Genomic DNA, 22,452 nt, shown 5'->3' with positions numbered 1-22,452 from the left:
AGAACACCTGCTGAACAGAGTATCATTCATCCCCTGAAGTGATATCAGCTAACAAACAGTAAGGATAGAACAATTGGCCAGCCTATTTGACATGTGCTTATTCTAAGAATATTCCCTTCTGGTTTACACACTAGTGTAACTTGGCACTATTAAAATGTAACATGGTTCATTTTACTGCTTTGATTTCCCTCCTCCTCTCCCCCGTCTTTCCTTCCTTTTGAGTACCAGGAAGTACTTTACACTAGCCCTTTTTTATTATTATAAAATATATTTCTTTTAGACAACAATTACACTAAAGATAAGGAATACTTATTCTTAATCATCACTTCTGCTTCTATGGCTGCTATAGAATAAGACCCACACACAGGACATGCATGTTCCTACAGAAAGCTGTGTCTACCTGAAAAAGGGACCTGGAGAAAGCATGTTTTGAGATTTGTATCTCACAGGGCACTGCTATGGGAACAGGAAGGATGACTAAGCTGAAAATACTGGAATGGCAACAGCTTTCCTTCTCTCTCACTCAGAGTCCCCTGGAGTACTTCCATTTTGCCTCCCTTTTATCAGATGTCTTAGATTGTCAACTTCATTTTTCCTCTCAAATTGAGGTCTCTAACAGTTTTCATTTTCTGGTATTATTGTGAGTAATTTATTAGGTTTAAATATAGATATTTTCACTTAATCCCTCCCCATATTTTCTATTTCCTGTGCACCCTTTATCCCTTCATTTCTCTCTCTCATGACGCTCTCTTGAGTCAAAGGTCAATGGCATAATGAGTCATAAGATGGGGTAAAGTGCTCAGATAATCGTAATTTAGGGAGATGCTGATTTCCGTTCTCAGAGATATTTAGTCTGCAGGATGTCTATCTAAAGTCTTCTATGATTCTGACCAAAATGTTTTCTCTGAGAATTCTGAGTACATTTGGAAACCCAATGCATTGAAGAGATGGCGTTCACTTGGGCATTTCTTGACATCTCACTTGAGATCCAAATACACGTCTTCAATACCTTGATATTAGGGACTTGGAAAAGCAAACCTAGAGCTAGCTCTTCTTTCATGTTCTTAATCAAGAGACCCTTCAATGTGGGATGTGTTCATTATTCTGTTTTCATTCTCTGTGCCGAGCACTGAGTTCCTTCCCTCCTGTTCGGGAAGGAACCAATGTGCAGGGAGTGCCTTCCCTGTGCTGCTCACCTGGGGATGCGGGCTCAGTCCCGAACCCCAGTCTGCATTCTGGTTCGAAGTCCGGAGAGTTTAAAATGACCGTATCATTGAGTCTCCCAACACACCCCGGTTCTTTTCTAAAGAAACAGTCTTTCATAAAGAAACCCCATTAATGCAACCCGATTACAGAAGGAATGTTCTGAACATGATCTACAAAGTCATATTGTGACAGGATAAAATGCAGCCTGCCCACACCCACCCACACACAGAACACACACACACACACACACACACACACACACACACACACACACGGTATAGATTCTTTAAAAAAAAATTTCTTTTTCTGCCAAGGAGCAGGGAAAAAAGGAAACAGTTCTATTCCTTTCCCTCCTGTGTTCAAAGCCTGGACGGAGGCCAGTGTCCTAATCAGTTCTCATTGGCCCTGGAGGGATCAGAACCTTTTGTAAAATATAATAAAGGGCATAAAATCATGATAAAATGCATGAAAAAGCAGTGCCTTTGGTTAGGGAACTGGGAATAATGTAGCAGAACAGATGGATTGCATTGGTTTGGTATTATTGAGGACATGAAAGGGCTTATTTTGTGGCAGTTCCAAATGAAGAGAAAATGCCCAGCTTCACTCTGACAAGTCAGAAGTACCTGCCTCTGCCGGGGGAGACCCCATTTTCTTTAATCATTTTCAAAGTGGTGACACAGTAGGCAAGAATTTCCACTGAAATAGTCCGTTTTCTGGAAATATTTCATCCAATGTCCCTAAATAGAGGGAGATGTTTGTGTTTTTTTTTGTTTGTTTGTTTGTTTTGTTTTTCCCCCCAACAAATATCCAGAGGGCTGCAACTTACAGAATTAAATCATAAATGACTTATGAGTGTCACAGTTATCTACTGTTACAAATTCCAAACTTAACACTTAATGAATTGGTTCATGGCCTGGTCATTATTCTTGATACACGTTTCTTTCTTAAACAATGAAAAAATCTGGTCGCATGCATATGCCCAGGTATACCTATTGGAGTTTTCAAGTAACTGCTTCTTTCAATGTAACATAAAAGAAGGTTCCATGCTCTCTCCCCAACTGCATAAGCTCCTTCCACAGATTCTTCAGCATCTAATAAATTGTTCTCCTCTGAGTTTTCTTATAAGGAAAAGGTACTAAAAACTGGAGGCAAGTGGCCCAGCAGGCTTTTGGTTCTTTTTGTTGGTCACATGGAAAGAGAGTGGATTGCAAGTCAAGCGTCCTGAGTTCTGGGTATTGACTCTCATATGTCCTTAATGTGATCATAGCCAGCTATGAGGTATCTCTCTGGACCACTGTTCCTTCATATATAACCACAATGTGGTTTGACCAAATTATTTCTTTTCTTTTAAATGTCTTAAAAATATATTTTATTGATTTTTTTTATAGAGAGGAAGGGAGAGAGATAGAGAGCTAGAAACGTCGATGAGAGAGAAACATTGACCAGCTGCTTCTTGCACACCCTCGACTGGGGATGTGCTCACAACCCCGGTACATGCCCAGGTTTGACCAGAATTGAACCTGGGACCTTTCAGTCCGCAGACCGATGCTCTACCACTGAGCCAAACTGGTTTCACTCTTTTCTTTTAAATTTTTAATTGATTTTTAGAGAGGAAGGGAGAGGTGAGACAGTGAAATATTAGAGCAGCTGTCTTCTGCATGCCCCCTACTGGGGATCCAGCCCACAACTCGGGCATGTGCCTGATAGGGAATCAAACCCGCAACCTTTTCGTGCATGGGAAGACACCCAACCAACTGGGCCACACTGCCCAGGGCTGTCCAAATTGTTTCAGCGTCTTTTAGCCCAAATAATAAGATTCTATGTGAAATAACCTTAAACACAATAGAAATTTAATAAAATATTATTTATGTTAATTTACAGATTTGCCTTAAGCAAGCAAATATAATAATTGAAATGATGAATTACTGTGGTTGAGGCAAGGGAGGAGATCTATGAGAGTTTTCAAACAAACCCTATTCTTTGAATTCATTTTTATATATTTAATTATAATGGAAAAATAAGAGTACTTTTTAAATTCATATTCTAAGCCTTTAACTTTAAAATGATGGGCAATTTTCCCAATTAAAAAAAAACAAAAAACATTTATGTTTGTAACGTTGGGGTTAGTGCCTCTGTTGCTTTTCAGATAAATGCTAACTTTGGTTACTCTCCATCTCCAAATATTTGGCTCCATTCACTTGTCTGTTTCTACTACAATTAGCTTATGAAGTTGATAATTCATAAACTTAAGTTGCATTTATGGGGCCGTGATTTCTAACATCACTCATGACTTGGAATAAGCTGCAGAAGTTGAAAAACTATGGATTCCTGGGTCCTATCTCCAGAGCTTCTGCTTAACTTTGAGTATGGCCTGGGCCTTCGGGTGCTTAGAGCCACCTCATGGATTTTCAAGGGCAGTCTAGGTGGAGAACCGCATGTTGGATGTCCTTTCATCCTGTTCATAAGTGAGCTCAAGATAGTGACGCTGTACTGACTGGCCAACATTTGGGACTAAACAGTAGTTAAGCAGTTGGCATGGAGAAGCTTGGGAGGTGAAAAAAAATCTATCTGATCTTCAAAACGACAAGTGGCTTCTATTTGCCTGTAAAACTGCTTGATTCAGTCATTATATTTTTTTAAAAAATGTTTTTATTGATTTTTTAGAGAGGAAGGGGAAGGAGGGGGAGGGATAGAGAGCTAAAACATTGAGAGAGGAGCAGCATCAGTGGGCTATCTTCTATATGTCCCTAACTAGGGATTGAGCTTGTAACCCAGGCATGTGCCCTGACCAGAAACTGAACTGACCCTCTGGTGCTTGGGGCAACACACAGCCCAGGTTAAGTCATTACAATTTATTTAAAAAATATTTCAGGACATAGAGCAACTTCAAAAGCATTTCAGAAAAACAACAAATCCCATTCAGTAAAAAGTCTGAGTGCTAAAAAGTATATATTATATGGTATATACTAGTGGCCTGGTGCATGAAGTTTGTGCATGAGGATCAGGCCTGAACCAGCAGTCGGGCATCCCTCTTGCAATCTGAGACCACTGGCTCCTAATCGCTCACCTGCCTGCCTGCGTGATCATCCCCAACTGCCCTCACTTGCCGGCCTGATCTCATCCCCCCAATGGCCCTCCCCTGCCAGCCTGATCTCACCCCCAATGGCCCTCCCCTGCTGGCATGATTGCCCCTAACCCCTGCCAGACTGATTTCACCCCCAACTGCCCTCCCATACTGGCCTGATCACCCCTAACAGCCTCTGTCTCGGCCCCCACCACCATGGCTTTGTCTGAAAGTCGGACGTCCACAAGATGGCTGGTCAACCATATCACCCTTTTAGTAGTATAGATAGATTATATAGAATAGGTTTGCTTATATGGGGCGGGGAGCCTTTTTCAGCAGGAGGAGATGCTATTGGCAGACAAAAATACATAATCCCTATATCTGGACTGATAGCCAGCCATACGCACTATACTACCAAACCAGTCATTAAAAAATTAAACCGCTTTCTTACACCTTTCACCCATCAGCCCTTGCACCCCCCCACTCTCTGTCTCTCTGTATCTCTCCCTCTCCCTCTCCCTCTCCCTCTCCCTCTCCCTCTCCCTCTCCCTCTCCCTCTCCCTCTCCCTCTCCCTCTCCCTCTCCCTCTCCCTCTCCCTCTCCCTCTCCCTCTCCCTCTCCTTGTCAGCATCCTGGGGCAGCTACTGATCAGACACACCTCTCTCTCCAAAAGGTTAGCAGTTCAGCCAACTCAACAGTCCCCACCCACCTGAGCCTGCTGCACACATAGCCTGGCATTTGGTAGTCCCTTTGGTCATTTTGGATGTTATAAACCCTGGCTCTTCATATATATGTAGATATTTTAAAATTTGATTCTCATCCATTTCAAATCATTATGTTCATTAGAAAATTTTTAAAAAGTTATCTCTAAGTGTAACTCCTCAAATTTCACATTTTTTATGCAATTGAGCAAATGAATCTCCTACATTTATAATTATTTTTTAAACATCATTGTAAATGAACATTTTAATGGTTTAGATTAAAATAATGATTTTTTATATAATAACCATATATAAAGCAAATTGTCACAATAAACATTTTCTGTTACTTAACACTGCAATGTTCAGATGGTTGAAAACAGAACTTGACTTTTAATAAATATTTGATAAATAAGTTGTTATTTTTAGGTTTTTTTTTGGTTGTTAATCCTCACCTGAGGGTATTTTTAAAAATATATTTTATTGATTTTTTTTACAGAGAGGAAGGGAGGGGGATAGAAAGCCAGAAACATCGATGAGAAAGAAATATCAATTATCTGCCTCCTGCCCACCTACTACTGGGGATGTGCCCACAACCGAAGTACATGCCCTTGACCAGAATCGAACCTGGGACCCTTCAGTCCGCAGGCCAATGCTCCACCCACTAAGCCAGGGGTCCTCAAACTTTTTAAAGTGGGGGCCAGATCACGGTCCCTCAGAGAGCTGGAGGGCCGGACTATATGAACTACTAATTCCTACTGTAACACCTCGGCTGCGCTCACTGCCCAAAAAACCTGGCGGGCCGGATCAGACTCCTCTGCGGGCCGCATGTGGCCCGCGGGCCGTAGTTTGAAGACGCCTGCAACTAAGCCAAACCAGTCAGGGCCTGAGGATATTTTTTCCATTGATTTTTACAAAGAGGGGAAGGGATGGAGGGAGGACGACGAGTGGAAAAAGAAGGGGTGGCGGGGGGGAGAACAACATCCATGTGAGAAAGACACATCAATTGGCTGTCTCCCACAGGGACCCAGATCTGGCCCGGGATTGAATTTGCAACCTAGGTATGTTGACCAGGAACTGAACCAGGACCCTTCAGTGTATGGGCCAACGGCTCTAAAAATCCTGTATCACTTTCCAGATGGATTCTGAAGGGCAGTGTGTTTTCTTTCCTTTGACCGGTCATTTTCCATATTATTCTTCCCTTTTTACAGAAATAAAAATCCAAACAAACAATTCAGAATCATCTTAATTCTTATTATAGGCTGCTCAAGCATTTTTAAGGTATTTATCTGCCCGGGTCCACTCTGCTGTAGTGTACAAATCTCCTTCAGAACAATGACATAATGCATTGGTTTACTCATCACATCTAGATTGCTTGTGCTGCTTCCCAAGTTTGCTACATCCTTAGAGACAATTCACAAGACTTTCTGCTTGAGTTTTCTACTGCACTGTGTTTGATTCTAGAACACAAAAACACTTTTATTTTTTGCAAACTAAACAGAACAGTAAGCTGTTATGTGCTGCCATCTAGTTAGATTACTCTATAAAACAAACGTTTAATGGCATTTCCATGAACTTGCAGGAGTCAGTGCTCTGTAGCATTGAGGTCAGAAAACCTGCACATTCCAAACTGTTCCTCCAAAGGTATTGTATTTCTTTATTCAGATTAGCAAAAGGCATGTGAAAATCACCTGTGTGTGTGCAGGAACACGTGCTGGATATGCTAGCCCTGAGCTCTTTGGCACGTGGAGACTTTACATTGAACCCAGCTCACCCTTTTCTCTCTGAACTGTAGAGGAGTTCTAGAGGGACAGCAGGAGCTTGGTTTGGGGACCCAGAATTGCTTTGTAATTACTTTGTGTTGGTGCTTAAATAAGAGTTAAGTATTGCAGCACAGTGTGCTGCTTATGCTTTTTACTTAGGAATTAAGCGAAGCAAAGTTACTCAATACCAGTCACAAAGAGGCAACGTGGAGTCCACATAATGTGCAATCCAACAAAAGCATTATAAAATGTTGTTATTCTCAAAACAAATGTGAGAGCAAGCGAATGTCTGTGGGTGGCTTGGTGGGGCTGAGAGTCATGAGCACTTCTGGCAAAACAACTGCCAGTGCATTTCTAACTGATGATGGGTCAATCTCCGCAATTTCCTAAACACAGACGAGGGCATTCTTCCTTTCAGGGGCGCACACGTCAGAACCCTGGCGACCTTGCCCAAGAGCTCGGTCCTGAAGAGGGCACCGCCTGACCTCCCGAGATCTCTTTCTCAGGGTGACAAGAGAGCTGCTGGTTTTGCATTTTGCTCCCAATCAAATCACTAAACTAAGTACGGATGCTTCGGCAGGGGAGAAAGTAAATGGTACTGGCTTGGAGGAATACGAAGCACCTCAAGTTTTCAAAAACAGTGCCACGTCATGCCGAAAGAAGTTAACCCACGGAACCATGGTAACCTAACACAATGAGAACCAATGTTTTCTCTGGCTGCTAATCAGAACTAGTAAATATGGCCAATTTACACTACAGCTTACAAAATAAAACAGCCTACAGATGTTGTCTACTCTTAACCAAGGAAAGGGTTATGTTCTAACTAAATGAACTCCTTAGCCATCTAATTCCACACAACATTGCAGCTGGAAGGGATCCTAGGCAGTGTTCTCCCCGGCACCCTCATCAGTAAGGTTAAATGTTCTGACAAAAGTACACAGATAATTGATGGCAGGACTAAGGTCAACGCTAATGCTGAACAATAACCTTTGGGGCATCCATTTTGGTTAATTTGCTACACTGCTAAATGAAATGACACAATATATAAATTTGATTTGTGGACCAGTCTATTGTTTCGAAACAATTGAGCCCTCCGAGTGTTTTCAAATTGCCCTCTTTTCTATCATATCATTGTTGAATTGCAAAACTGGCTACTCCATTGACTGACGGGAGCTGGCTCTTCTCTGTGTGCCAGCAGAACTGGGACTCCTTGCACTCTGTCCCAGGAAAACAGTAATCTAAACAGACAAAGGAGCATGACTACAGACAGAATAAAGGAGGGCAAAATCTTCAACAAGAGGTCTGGCATACTGCCTCCTCCCTCCGATGCACTCTGATATATAGTATATCTTTCTCTCTCTCTCTGAGGCTGTTAAGACTATGGAGGCTGCTGACCACAGTCCTTCTCATTTTATGATTCCCCCAGCTCAATCAATGAGTCTTTAAAATTGCTGCAATATAAATCCCTTTGGGAGCTTAGTGACCTATTTATTTATGTTTCTTTTGGTTCTATGTTTTATACCTTTTGGTAGTATGTTTTTTATCTAGAACATTAAAATCTATAGAAAAGGATTACATTTGTTTAGCTAATGATCATTTCCCAAAATTCCACTTTATATTTTAAAATCATTCATACAGAGGCAAAGGAATATTACATCCTAGATGCTTTAAAGTTAAATTGTTTTCTAATGATTTTAGAAATTAGATTTTGTATTTTGGATTAGGTCAGCATAAAGTCATTGATTTTGATAAGAGAGGAGCGAATAAACACACATAGGCAACAATTTCATCCCTTAAGAAAGCAGATACCTAGTGAAGCATTATGTTAGCATTATTGGGAAGTTTGGATCAGCCTTTTATGCTTAGTCTTCATTAAGATCAACTCTTCTGATCTGGGCTTCCAAGTATATTACCTATTAATTGTGAGGTTGTTTGCCAGAGATACTCTTACCTAGCTTACTGGTCTGGGACTAGTCTCACTCATATATCCTCGTCAACCCCACAGTGCCTCTGACATTTCATCTGGGTCTGCTCTCACATCAGTCCATGTGTCCTATGAATGAACTTTCGTGGTTTCCAATAATATACGACTAAAATAATGTGATGTATGAGGAAATGAAAAGGAAGACTGGGCAGAAATGGATGGTAACAGACAGATTTGAAGACCGTTGTGGACTATATATTTCTGTACTTTGCTCCATTTATAAACAGCGTTCCTTCAGTTAAGAGATGTAAGAAACGCCACAATCTAACAACCCACTGAGTGCTGTGACGAGCCACTGCTAATTTGGAGTGACCAGGATAAGGCTCCAGGATATAACAAAGACCTGAAAGTGAAAAGATGTAAACAGCAATGCCTTCCCTGGGCAAAGCACAGAAAGATTGCTGAGCTGGGAAACATTTACAGTAAACGTGAAGGGAGCCCAGCTAGTGTAGTTCAGCCAAGAGGCCACTGGTTCCATTCCAGGTTAGGGCACATGCCCGAGTTGCGTGCTCAATCCCCTATAGGGGGCAGGTGGGAGGCAGCTGATTGATGATGTTTCTCTCTCATGGATGTTTCTATCTTTCTATCCCTCTCTCTTCCTCTCTATCTAAAAAAAATCAATAAAATATATATATTTTTAAAGTGAGATAGGAATGTTCACATGAATAGATGTCCAGACCACTGCAAATGAGTCCCTTGCTGGCTTATGGGCTCCAGATAGGATTGTGCAGACAACAGAGTGGCGTGGCCTCCAAATTGTATTGTCAATACCCTGGCAACCTTAACACTAACTCTAAAATTTACCAAAGAGCTCTGGCTGTGATTCTCAGTGGTTAGAGCATCAGCCCAAGCACTGAAGAGTCAGAGGTTTGATTCCAGTCCAGGGCACATACCTGTGTTGCAGGTTTGATGCTAGGTGAGTGAGAGAGGAAAGCAATTGATGTGTCTCTCTCACATCAATGTTTCATTTCTCTCTCTCCTCCTCTACCCTCTCTTCTGCTCTCTCTCAAAAATCAATGGAAAAATATCCTTGAATGAGGATGAACAAAAAGTAAAATAAAAAAATAAAATTTATCAAAGGGTATGAAAGCCTTCTGCCATATAATATGAATGCTATCAGCAAAAGATGACTAATATACTTTCACTCAGGAAAGAATGAGAGAAATCTCACTCAAATTCCTTCACTTTGGGTTTGGAGATAAAGAATATATTTAGTCAAAAGCAGAATGTTAAATTCGAAAACATTTGACAATTCTACTATAAATGTATAATACAACTTGTGAAAACTAAATCTGTACCACTGCTCTGGAGTACTCATTCTCAGTCCCAGCTGCTCAATGACCCAGGGACGTTATCTAGGATTTGAGGTACAGAATAAAACTGTTTAGTTCCCCAGTAAGATGAGATAGATTATTCATCTTTGAAAGAGAAAATGAATAAGGAAAATAATTTATCATTAGAAATGAATGCATTGAACCAATCAGTGCACCTTCAAAAGTTGGTTATTTTTACTGTTTTGCAGAGAAGATGATCAGATGGATGAAACCCATGCTATCAAAGGTAGGCCAGTGCAGCTGACTCTGAAAGACATCCCGTCCACTTTGGAATTTCTGTTTCAACTAAAATATTCTACAGTTTCACTTAAAACTAAATTGGCTTCAAATAGGAATTTTCTTGACTTCATTTTGGGTTGCCAAAAACTAATTAACTCAAAAATAGTTTAAAAAAATTGCTTCTTAATCACAGTAGAGTGACTTTAATATGGTTTCAATATATCAGTTTCCTCATGACATAACTATAATATAAATATTATCCATTTAATTTCTTCTTAAAAATGGGAGCCTTTTTGAATTGTTCATCATTTTTACTTTTAATCTTTAAAAGCCTAAATATTTTTTCTAAATAAAAATGGGACTCATCAGGAACCTATAGAAATGAGTCTAAAGAAATAGTGATAAAAGTATTCAAGCCTGTACCATAGAAATATAAAAACAACAGATACATCAGTAAAAAGAAAGAAAGAAAGAAAGAAAGAAAGAAAGAAAGAAAGAAAGAAAGAAAGAAAGAAAAAAATAAGAAGAAAAAAAAGTGATGCTTCTTGGTAAGAGGACTTAAAATTCTAAATATATTTATTTCCATGAAACAAAACTGACATATATCTGAGTTCAGTAGAGCTTATAACACAAAATAACAACTATTAGCACTTAAGAGTTTGTGAAGAGTTTCTCAGTTAACTCAAGAAATGATACCTATCTAGAAATAGGAATGCTAGCGTGTCTACAAAGCAAATGCTGCAAAGATAGCACACACATTAGGCAGCTGCTCAGTCCATCAATACTGACTGAGCACCTACTGTGTGCCCATCCAGTCAGGTCATCAGTTCTATGCTACTAGTACCCATGGATGATGGTTCATCAATTATGGCATTGGTGCTACAGAGTTAACATTTTTCTACTGCTATCCAAATGAATACTGGCCTCTTTACATGATTTATTTAAGTAAGTAAAAGAGTGTGGCCAATTCAGGATTACCTCACATTTATTTAGCAGCCCCGTTTCTTGCAGCCGTGACCAGATGCTCTGTATCCGTCCAGCATGCTCAGGGTGGGTGGTGGAATTGCCACAAATGCACTGGTGTTTCAGCATCAGAGGGTCATAGGCAATTCCTGCCAGACAAGAACACACAGAAAAAAACTGAGTAATAATGCATAGTTAGATGACAATATGATTACTCAGAAAGGCATTCTTTTTCAAATAAATTTACTAATAGAGAAATAATACATATCCATCAATTCCCAGGAGCACGTAAGAGGTATTTAGTCCTATGTATCTGGACATATAAGCAAAAACTCACCCCTGGATTAATCAGCACTCAGACCCTACCTTAGTAAATCTGTAAAGTACATGAAGATGGTAATATTTTAAAAAAATATATTTTAAAACTTTAGACTAAAAACAAAACAAAAACAAATTTTACTGGTATTTTAAATCATTATGAAGTATTTTTGACAGTTAATTCAATTTAGTAGAGGTTTACATTTTATCACTAAAGCCACAAAATGAGCTGAGTTTAAATTGTGAATTTATTTCATGAGTAATTCTAGCCTCATTTTAGATCAGGTTACATCTTTGTAATAAATTGAAAGACTTTCCAACTGCGTGCCTGTTCTGCTTATCAACTCATTCAAAGATGTGCAGGAAGAGTTTCTCCTTTGCTTATTGTGCTTTTCTCATAATTTAGGCCAATCTGTAAGCAATATGGGTATTGCAGATCTTATAATATTGTGGGACAATTGAAGTATTTCTTTTTTAAAATAAGTTAAAAAAATTTAAATAAAATAAAAAATAAGTCAATTGCAATCTCTTTAGTAAAAATTAAAGATACTTAATGAATAAAATCTGCTTTTAACCATGAGTTAATGTATTTCATATTTCAGTTAGACCCTACACTGGGAAAGATTTCATAAACACTTGATGAAATGAACTACTAAAGTTAGAAAAAAATAGAACTTATTAAAGTAACAAATTACATTATAATTATAACTGGTTAATTTTGAAAAAGATTTACACCCTTAATCCAATTCCTGGGGGGGAGAACACATGTCACTTACAAAACTGCCTGGCATAAGAAATTATTTAACCAATATTCCAATAAATTAGCATCAAAATACATTCTCTGGGGAATGAAGCAAGGGCAGAAGAATCCATGTTAAGATATTAAAAAGCAAAAGCAATTATATATTCAAAAACAGTTAAGTACCAACTAGTTGTGTTATAAAATAAGCTTAATTAATTTTATTTCCTCTTTGACTTAAGTATCATACTAGAAAAATATTACTGAAGAAGGGAAAATATTCGTTCCTGAGTATACTAAAATTATGCAGAAGAATGACATATATATTCTGAAACCATGTGGTAATAATTACATCTAAGTATATATAATATTCATTCTTAACACTCAAATAGCCTTAAAATCTATCTCTAGACCCCTGAGCCTTTCACATTATCAGCCTCAGTAGTGATCTCTTCTCTTAGCAGTATGCTTGCACAGTCGTCTATTTAATTACCCATTCACAATCTCCATTTGGATGTGTCAGTTTTGAGTTCATGATCTTAAACCTCACCCTTTTCCCTCATTTCAGAAAAGGATATCATGATCCACCATTGTTCATGCAAGGAATCTCAGTGACACTCCTTATCCAATGAACAAATGTAGTGTGTATTTTCCCTCTAAACTATGTCTTGAATTACTTATTTTCAATGCCAAAACCATATACAATCAAACCAAGGAGCTATTTATTATCTCTAATCTGAACTCCTGTGATAGCTCTGTAATAGGTTACCTGACTTTCACTCTATTCCATCTGCCACACAATAGCTGATGGGATTACCTTTTCTCAAGGTCAGTCTATAAATAGGCCCCTCCCCTTTTTCCAGCTTCATGCACACACCTCCCTAGCCTGATCTCTTCTCTCACAAAGACCTACATTCCATTTCACAAAAGGATCATAATCATACCAGCCTTGCATTCTTCATACATGCTACTCCATCTATGCCAAAATTTTTCCTTCCAGCCTTCATTTGGCCAATTCCTATTCATTCTTCAAGGCTGTTTTAATGTCATTCTTCAACAAAGCATCCCCTGAGATCTCTACATTCGGTCTGCTACCACATGTACTCAAAGCATCTTCTAGGTTTTCAGAGCATTTATCACACTATCTAATGGGTGTATAATTTGTAAATTATGATATGATCTATGAAAACACAGACTAGAGTTGTATTGTTTAACCTCTGAACTCTGTAAACATGCTTGGGATATAGTAGGTTCTCAAAAGTATTTTTCATGAATAAAAAAATATACATACAAAGGAGCAAAAGTAGTGAATATGAGAAACACAGAGTTTACTCATATTCGTTTATTATTGCATTTATTTTCCATAGGAACAACTATAAACCTACTTTTGTCCCATCCTATAAATGATAGATGCAAGAACTAGGTCAGATATCTCCCTGATGAAGCCTTCCTTTTTTTTTTTTTTTTAAATATATCTTATTGATATTTTACAGAGAGGAAGGGAGGGAGATAGAGAGCCAGAAAAGTTGATGAGAGAGAAACATCAACCAGCTGCCTCTTGCCCACCCCCCACTGGGGATGTGCCCGCAACCAAGGTACATGCCCTTGACCGGAATCGAACTGGGGACCTTTCAGTCCGCAGACCGACGCTCTACCACTGAGCCAAACCGGTTTCGGTGAAGCCTTCCTTGATGAGCCTAACTAGTAGATCCCTTGGATTCCCAGAGGTCTTGTAGCCTTCTTTAGCATACCTTTTATGTTACATCTTATCATTCTATTGGCAAGTATCTCTAAAATAGGCATTTTTTGTGCTCACCTTTATATCTATGTGATACTTTGCACTAAAGGAAGTGAATAAATACTTTTAAATACAGTCCAAATAAAAGAAGGCAGACAGGAAAGTGAGCAATCATAAAAAAAAAAAAATCCAAAATATAAAGATATAAAGGACGTGTCTTCACAATTCAGATGTATCAAGTATTTATGAGTTGCTATTACCTAACAAAAATGATTTAACATATTTCAACCACAGTTTCATAATACACAAAGTAAAGAATACATTAGTGATACACAAAAATGAAAAATATAGTATCTCCCTCATTTTAAAACATATACTTCAATAGTAGAGATTCAAATAATTAAGTTGCTTATTATTATTATTATTTTTTTTTTTTTACTATTTCATCTCTTGGCATATCTAACTTCACCTCGATAGTAACTGTTCCTCTTTTAATATTTTCTCTATAAATCACTGCCAACAAAAATTATGAAACAGGTTACAGTACCTGGAAGTTATTGCCAAGTATCTGGAGATTATAACATAAAGTCCAGGAGCTCTTGGAAAGACATTTGAATTTAAGGAGGAATAAATAAAGTCTGGAAACGTATACCTGCACTTATTCATCTTAATGATGTAGCAATGAGGTGTTAACAGGTAGACTGCAAGGTGAGACTTTAACCTCATCCTTCATCTCCATTCTTTCCCTTTTTTTCTTTTCAGAAACAAAGACTTATAGGGTGAGAAGCAATCCTGCTCTTCTCTTTGGGATTCATATGGAATTCTACTTTTCTCTGACCCTTTCTGCCCCATGGGTTACCACTTGCAACATAAACCAGTGGATCCATCTCTCTCATAATCAATGGGATGAGTTAAAATTAGGATTTGTGGAAATACACAAGAGTCTTAACATAAAGTATTTACCTGCATTTTAAACCCTATTAATTTATTTTCTACAAAAAAAATCCTCAAAAAGTTTTGATACATATTTTGGACTTTGTGCTTTCTCTGGATTTTAGTTTTATTAAACAAGGTAAGTATTCAAAGTACCTTACTAGCTTTCGTAGAAGTTGGTTTAGTGGAGCACCATGGTTCTATTGTGCATTGGACTCTAACTAAAGAGATACTATTACAAAGAAATAACTTACTCACAGATTATATAAAGTAACATAGTGTTGGGGTAAAGAAGGCTTTAAGTTGTACTGGGTGGTAGGGAAGATAAAGTCAATCAAGTTTATGTGCCATTAAATTCTTGTTTCAATGAATGCCATTTGGTTATGAACAAGCACAGTGACATCATTGGCTGCCCTGCTGTGAATTGAGGGCCGAGAGCCACATCTCTGCTAGGAATAGTTGAATAGAAGAGATGACTAAGATAGAATACTCTGCCTTTCCCTTAGTTATCAGATCACATAAAAACCGCCATGCCTTGGCTTTAAGCAGAATGAAAAGAGCACCTCCTAAATTGAGTATTATTACACAGGTTCAAATACAACATAAAACCCACTTTAATATGCGGCAACCTGACACTACAACACACGCCCTTCATTGTCACGACCGCAGCTGCATGATGTGCTCTTCCTGTGCCTCCTAGAAATCTCTTCACCCAGGACCCGAGGGCCACCAGGTAGAAGCTACCTCTCCGTCTCTGCTTCTTGGTCCAGTCACATCCTCACAGGAAATGAACTGGAGACCTCATCTTTCAACAACGGACTGAACTCAGATATTTTCCCTTTGGAACATTGCTTTGTTCTTCATAAAAAGGGGCCGGTGTGGCTACTACAATTGGCTGCTGGAAATCCACATAAAGAGTGAAGGCTTCAATGGTGTGCTTTGAAAATTATGTGAGTTTAGTATTAAATACCTTTTTTAGTCGTATCAAAAAATGTAGATTTTTGCAGTATGGATTTAAGCAAATAGCTTTGAACACATTTGTTTTCTCTTCCTCACTTTAAAATATATATATATATATATATATATATATATATATATATATATATATATTATTGACTATTTACAGAGAGAAAGAGAGAGGGATAGAGAGTTAGAAACATTGATGAGAGAGAAACATCGATCAGCTGCCTCCTTCACACCTCCCATTGGGAATGTGCACACAACCAAGGTACATGCCCTTGACTGGAATCAAACCTGGGACCTTTCAGTCCGCAGGCAGACGCTCTATCCACTAAGCCAAATGGTTAGGGCTCTTCCTCACTTTTTAGTGGAACAACTTGAGTGTGTGAGATTGTATCACTTTCTTCTAAAAATAAAACCACTAAGTATTCCCAAGAAACATTACTGAATGTCACTTTTGATTTTTTTTAATATACAACAAATAGATATTAAAGTTTCAAAATAAAGGAGTTTAATGCTTAAAAATATTTGTTTACAAACATAATACAAATGAAAGCAATGAAAGCCTTAAGAGTTCTTCTCTAAAATGAAGATCATTAGGAACAGGAAAATGAAAAGTGGATTATAAGAGTATTGAAGGCTACAGAGGAAATTTAAGTTTGGATTAAAGCCAGAACAATATGTGGAGGAGTAGAGTGAAAACTGTGCATTTCATTTCCTCTGGATTTGGAAAACTACTAAATGAAAGTTACCAACTATATACATGCTTTTAATCCTTATGACAGTGGAGGGGCTAATATACAGTGGATATAAAAATTATATAGCTTGCATGGTTTAAAATAATTATTGAGCCTTTTTATTTTAAAAATTCAAGCGTTAGAATGCGACATTTTTAAGGTCAATCAAGATAATAAGCAGGGTTGTCTCTATTAAATTATATAACATTGAAATCACTTAACTATTCTTTAACCAGAACAATAAATTCAAATAAATTTTACTTTCACAGTTTTTAGATTTGACCTATTAAATTTGTGTGTTTATGACTATATCTATGTGATATATTGGCTATACAAATCATTTGCTGATTCAACTAAAATTTATTGAATGCCTGTTAAGTATAAATTCCTGTGTTTTTAAAACATAAATTTATGAAAGTTCTTACTTAGCCCAGAAATATGCCTTCTCAAGTCCATTAAATATTAAAATAATCTTAAGTTCATCTCCCTGCTTGTGTTTAGAATATAAACTCTGATAAATGCTAGGAAGCTGACATTAAGAAAAAGAGAATAATCACCTGAAATGACCAGTATTTAAGCTGAATGATTAGGTTCTGCTTATGTCAGGTATAAGATTTGCAATACACTCTTTCACCAGGATTGTTCTAAGGCCTACAGACCTGTCCATTTGGCAACACTGTTTTCTCAGACTTCTAGGATTATTCTCATATTGAGAGATTTTGCTTCACTCATATCGAAGAAACAAGTAAAGGGAACCAAAGCATATCAGAAAAGGGCCGCTCCTCTTAACCAAGAGAAAAAAAATCTATCAGTGGACTTGTGATAGTAGACAGCAGCCTACGTGGGAATAGTGCCACAAAAATGTACAGTTAAGCTCACGTATAAAATAAGGAGATTGTTTGGAGTGAATGGAATTGGCATGATGATAGGCTGGTTTTGACTCTGTGTTCTCTGTAAGCTTAAGGCTGAATAATAACCACTTTCAGGAAAAAGAATTGAGAAGTAAGTAATTCTTAAAGACCATCCTCAAAAGCATCCCTACCAAAAGCATTCCTCTGCAACATATATTTGGCTTTGAACAAAAACTCTCTGAGGACCAGGGGTAGAACTAGGCATGAGTGATCCAAGCGGCTTCTGCTCGCACTGGGCTGCAGCCCTGGGTCGTCTGGGAGACTGGGACAGGACTTCTGGGCTCCAAGAAATAAAGGGATCGGAGGCAGTGGCTAATGTGGTAAAAGAAATATATCCAAATATGCCCAGCCTGTAGCTCCGGGTATAAAATGTTGGCTTGTGGCAAAACATTATAAAAAGTAGCTCCCGTACATATTTTGTCAGGATATCTGGCAAAGTTAAATAACTTGCCCTTTTCATTCATTGATTTTTAAATTTTTTTTTTTAAAAATGATACCGATGCTTTGGAATGTCATTTCATAAAAGGTATTTTAACTTTTCTAAGCACAAAGGGGTGCCTGAGGTCACAGAAGCCACACAAAGGAACTCTGAATCCTCCAAATTGATTAAAACATAAGTCAGATAACCTATGAGCCCCTATGAATTCTCCCTGAGCGGCATCTAAATTATGAATCCCTTAGGCTGCAATAGCTTTCACTGGAACAGGCAGTTTGGGAATCTGGAGCAAGAACAGGGTCAAAGGAATAGAAAGGGATAGTTCCTTTTTAGAGGGAACAGCACCCCTTTTTCTCTTTGTGTTCTAGACTTGACCTTCCTCTGACATTGGGACTATCTGGTTTGTTTTCCTCTGCAGCCAGATGCTGAAGTATTAAACACAGCTGTGGGCAAAGGAATAGGTTGGTTGAACAGCCCGACCGGCGGTGCCATAAAAAATGGAAGTGGAACTAATTATATGGAATTAAGTTTTGTTCGCTTGGCACCTTTGTCTTCCATGAGGCACTTGCATGGGAAGTCAGAAGAAGACAGTAAAACAAAAGAACAAGAAAAACAACTGAGAGAGGGACACTCTTCAGATTCCAATGTAACTGAGCATCATAAATTTCCTAGTGGCCAGCATGCTAGTAGGAAGAGATTGCGGAACACGGCTTAAAAAAAAAAAAAAAAAGTTGTAGGGATTTTTGTTTCCAAAAGGGACCCATGCACCTGTTGATGTGTTTTCCAGGCCCTTGAATGATAACAATTTATGAGGCTATTAATACTAAGCCCAAGATTTATCTGATGTGCTGTTTGTCTTGCAGCCAATATAACCTCATAAAACGTAGGTTGCTTTAGGTTAAAATGGAGCGTTCTGCTGTTGGAGTTATTCAGAGCATTTAAATCGGTTAATCCTACAAGAACGGTACATTTAGCCTGCCTATTAGGGAGAGTCTTTGGGGATTCCTACCAGTTGCAGAGCCAGGCTGGAGCGGGCGGTCCACGGCTGGGTGGGGTAACATGGAGGCAGCAGGGGAGGAGAGAGTCCTGGAGACAAGAGGATGTTTCTCTAATCCATCCATGCCAACCACAGCCAGCGGAGCTTGGCGCGCACGTGCGTGCTGGGGATCCAGGAAGGGCTGCTGCCAAGGAAAAAGCACAGTGGAAAGAAACGTGAGCTCAGCATTGAGGGCGACACTGAGAGCGGCATGTCAACAAATTAAGTTCATCAGGTCAGCAACATAATAAACGGTGTGAAGGCAAAAGAGAAAAATAACACAGAGAAAGGGAGAGAGGAAAAAAAAAAAAACGACAACAAAAAAAACAAGGTCTAGTCAATAAATCCATTCAACAGATGTTTTCACACTGACAGCCAGGGCCTGCCTGCCTGGCTAAGGAGGAGGTGATGGCAGGAGACCTGTCAGTTGGAACTGATTGAAAGAAGCAGACCTTTACCCTCCAGAGGAACAAGAGGAACGTCGACTTGGACTCATTTCCTATTTTGATACCAACGTTTTAAATGCAGCCCCAGAATTGTTGCAACACCAAGTGGGAGAACAATTCCGCTGCTTTCCAACTGCCAATGAACTTGATTCTGGAAATTCTGTCTTGATCAATGTCAGTAATATTGCTAGTGAAGTCTATTAGATGTTAAAAATTACCAAAGGGCTCGATTTTGACACCTTTCACTCTTCTTATCATGATACAGGGTGATGATAAATTTTTTGTAGGTTGTCTGATATAATCTCAATGCTATAAAAATAGTTTCGTTTAGAGAGTATTAAATATAATCTCAGTGATTTAACCATGTTAAATCATTTCCATACTTCTCAAGTTATCAAATTAAAGAACCAGAATCTGGAAGATTCATTTAGTCTGTTCCTCTGTCTCCAAAAAAGAAAATCTCTAAAACACAGATAACTATTAACTATCAGTAACTATTTCCTCTTTTCACCAGCATAACGTTTGAGTTCCTTTTTATGTTTCTTTTATTTTTAACATAAAAAAAAACCTGAACATCTGGGTCAAGAAACTGATATTCCAAAAGATTAACAGTCTTTTAAATAAGAGTCAAGTTCCTATAATTTAAAAAATGTACATGCATGCCCTTCTGCTTTGATCTACTTGGCTAGTATTTACTTTTTCAAGACTTGATGTAAACATCACCTGTCCCTGAGGAGGCCTTACTTTAAACTTCCTGTTAGGCTCAGTGTTCCCCTACCACCCACTCTATGCCATTGTAGTCATACACATCTTGTATTTCTAGTTTACCTTGAATCCAACTTGGTACATCCTAAGTGTATAAATTGCTGAGAATGCTAACATATATAAAACACAATACATATCATCTGGTTTAATGTAATTATACATTTCTCCATATAGGAGTTAATACTACATATAAGCAAGAGTTATGATTATAAACATATATTTAGTTATAGACCATAGGTAGGCAGAGATGTTCCAATTTAGAAATATATTAAGAATCATTTAAGCCGCAACTGGTTTGGCTCAGTGGATAGAGCGTCAGCCTGCAAACTGAAAGGTCCCCGGGTTTGATTCTGGTCAAGGGCATGTACCTTGGTTGTGGGTGCATCCCCAGTAGGGTGTGTGCAAGAGGCAGCTGGTTGATGATTCTCTCTCATCGATGTTTCTAACTCTCTATCCCTCTCTCTTCCTCTCTGTAAAAAAATCAATAAAATATATTTTAAAAAAAGAATCATTTGAAATTAACTTTATAATAGCTTATAATTAATGTATACATTGTTAACTTCTGTTTTGATCTGGAGATAACTGAACTATCAATCATTGGAAGGCGCTTGTCACATGCTGAGGCTTTGGGCATTTGCTTTGAGGTTAGGATGTCTTAGTCAAGATCTACTTTTAGTTATAACAGTTCAACACTTTTACAAGAGTCTAACTCTCTTGATTATCTTGAACATCTTCATGATGAATGTCCCTCCTCTCATGGATCTTATAAGGAGAGGGAATGCAAATATGTAATTAGGACTTTGGGAGTTTTCTTTTGGGAAAAGGCAGCTTTTCTGTATATGATCTAAAATGCATGGGTAAATAGATACCTGAATGATAGTAATATCCATCTCTCTGTCTCTTCCTACTTTAACCCTCATCTGAAGAAAGGCAAACGGGCTCTTAATTAGTCACCCTGCTACTACACCCAATCCAACCTCTTCCTTCCTGAAAGAATTCTCTTCCTAGAGTCCTCCTGTGAGGAAAAGTTAACACAAAATTCCCTGAAGGTAAATCAAAGTTTGAAGAACCTCCCCAGCCCGTCATTTGTTCTCTCCTTTCCCTGACACCAAACTGCATCTGCAGCTTTAGATCTATTCCTTTTCTTCACTCTGGCCAAAATACCATGCACCACGTGACAAACTCATCTGCATTAAGACTTTCATGGGCCCTGGGCACCTTTATCTTCTTGGATCCCTTCCTCTATTAAAAAAAAAAAATAGAATAGTTATATTTTATGCTTACATTGGCATACACTGAATTCATTATTAAAATGTTCATTTTTTTAAATCAAAAATTAGAATTTATAACGTGTAGTGGGCCCCTTAAAGTATTATGGGGCCCTAGCCTGTTTGGCTCAGTGGATAGAGCTTTGGCCTGCAGACTGAAGGGTTCTGGATTTGATTCTGATCAAGGGCATGAACCTTGGTTGCAGGCACCTCCCTGGTCTGGGCCATACTCTGGAGGCAACCAATCGATGGATTTCTCTCACATCAATATTTCTTTCTCTCTTTCCCTCTCTCTTCTATTCTCTCTAAAAATCAATAAAAAATATCATTGGGTGAGGATTAAAAACAGGGGTGGGGAATTATGGGCTCTGGCACAGTGTTTATTGTACCTAATGGTTATGTTGGCCCTGCTCATTATTGCTCCCATCCATCTCTCTTATCTGTCCCTCCCCTGGAGGCTTGTCCATGGAGCCTCACCGGTGGCATTCACACACATCCTCCAAAGTCCACTTCAAATTTTACATAGAGCCTTTTATGAGGTCCCACGTTAAATCTGTTTTCACCTTCCATTAAATTCCCATCACATTTTGTTTTTTCTCAATCCCTTTCCCTGTCATTGTCTTTTCTATATAAGACCTATTACATGCAGTAACTACTTATTGGTCATACTCTGTACCAGACATGCTGTTGGCATATTGAGCCTTTTCTATGCTTACTGTCTATAGTGAAAAGACAGATGCTAAATATTTACAAATATAATGTGATTATGAATATGGGTGTTGCATAAGAAAAATGCAGAATGCCATAAGAAAAGCATAAAGAAGAACCCAATAGGAAAAAACCTGGTGTAGGAGTAGGTGACTTCTAAGAAAGTGATGTTCAATTTGAGATGTGAAGAAATTTAATTAGCCAGATGATGAGTGGAGTGAAGCTC

At 38.4% G+C, this 22,452-nt stretch overlaps 1 protein-coding gene across 1 annotated transcript in view; it reads right to left on the bottom strand.

Annotated features, from left to right (window-relative positions):
• The window catches only part of HDAC9 (histone deacetylase 9), an 814,141-nt gene that overhangs the window by 217,987 nt on the left and 573,702 nt on the right, over positions 1–22,452 (bottom strand). Inside the window, exons 14-15 of the mRNA XM_084896713.1 lie at positions 19,013–19,184; positions 11,247–11,380 (exon numbers count right to left, since the gene is read on the bottom strand). Of these exons, the coding sequence (XP_084752839.1) occupies positions 11,247–11,380; positions 19,013–19,184 (306 nt within the window). The remainder of the gene's footprint in view (positions 1–11,246; positions 11,381–19,012; positions 19,185–22,452) is intronic.

The sequence above is a fragment of the Pipistrellus hanaki genome, assembly GCF_964339955.1.
Source record: "Pipistrellus hanaki genome assembly, chromosome: 10".
Taxonomy (NCBI): Eukaryota; Metazoa; Chordata; class Mammalia; order Chiroptera; family Vespertilionidae; genus Pipistrellus; species Pipistrellus hanaki.
Note: the sequence above shows the minus strand (reverse complement) of the source record. Positions and strands in the feature narration are given on the sequence as shown.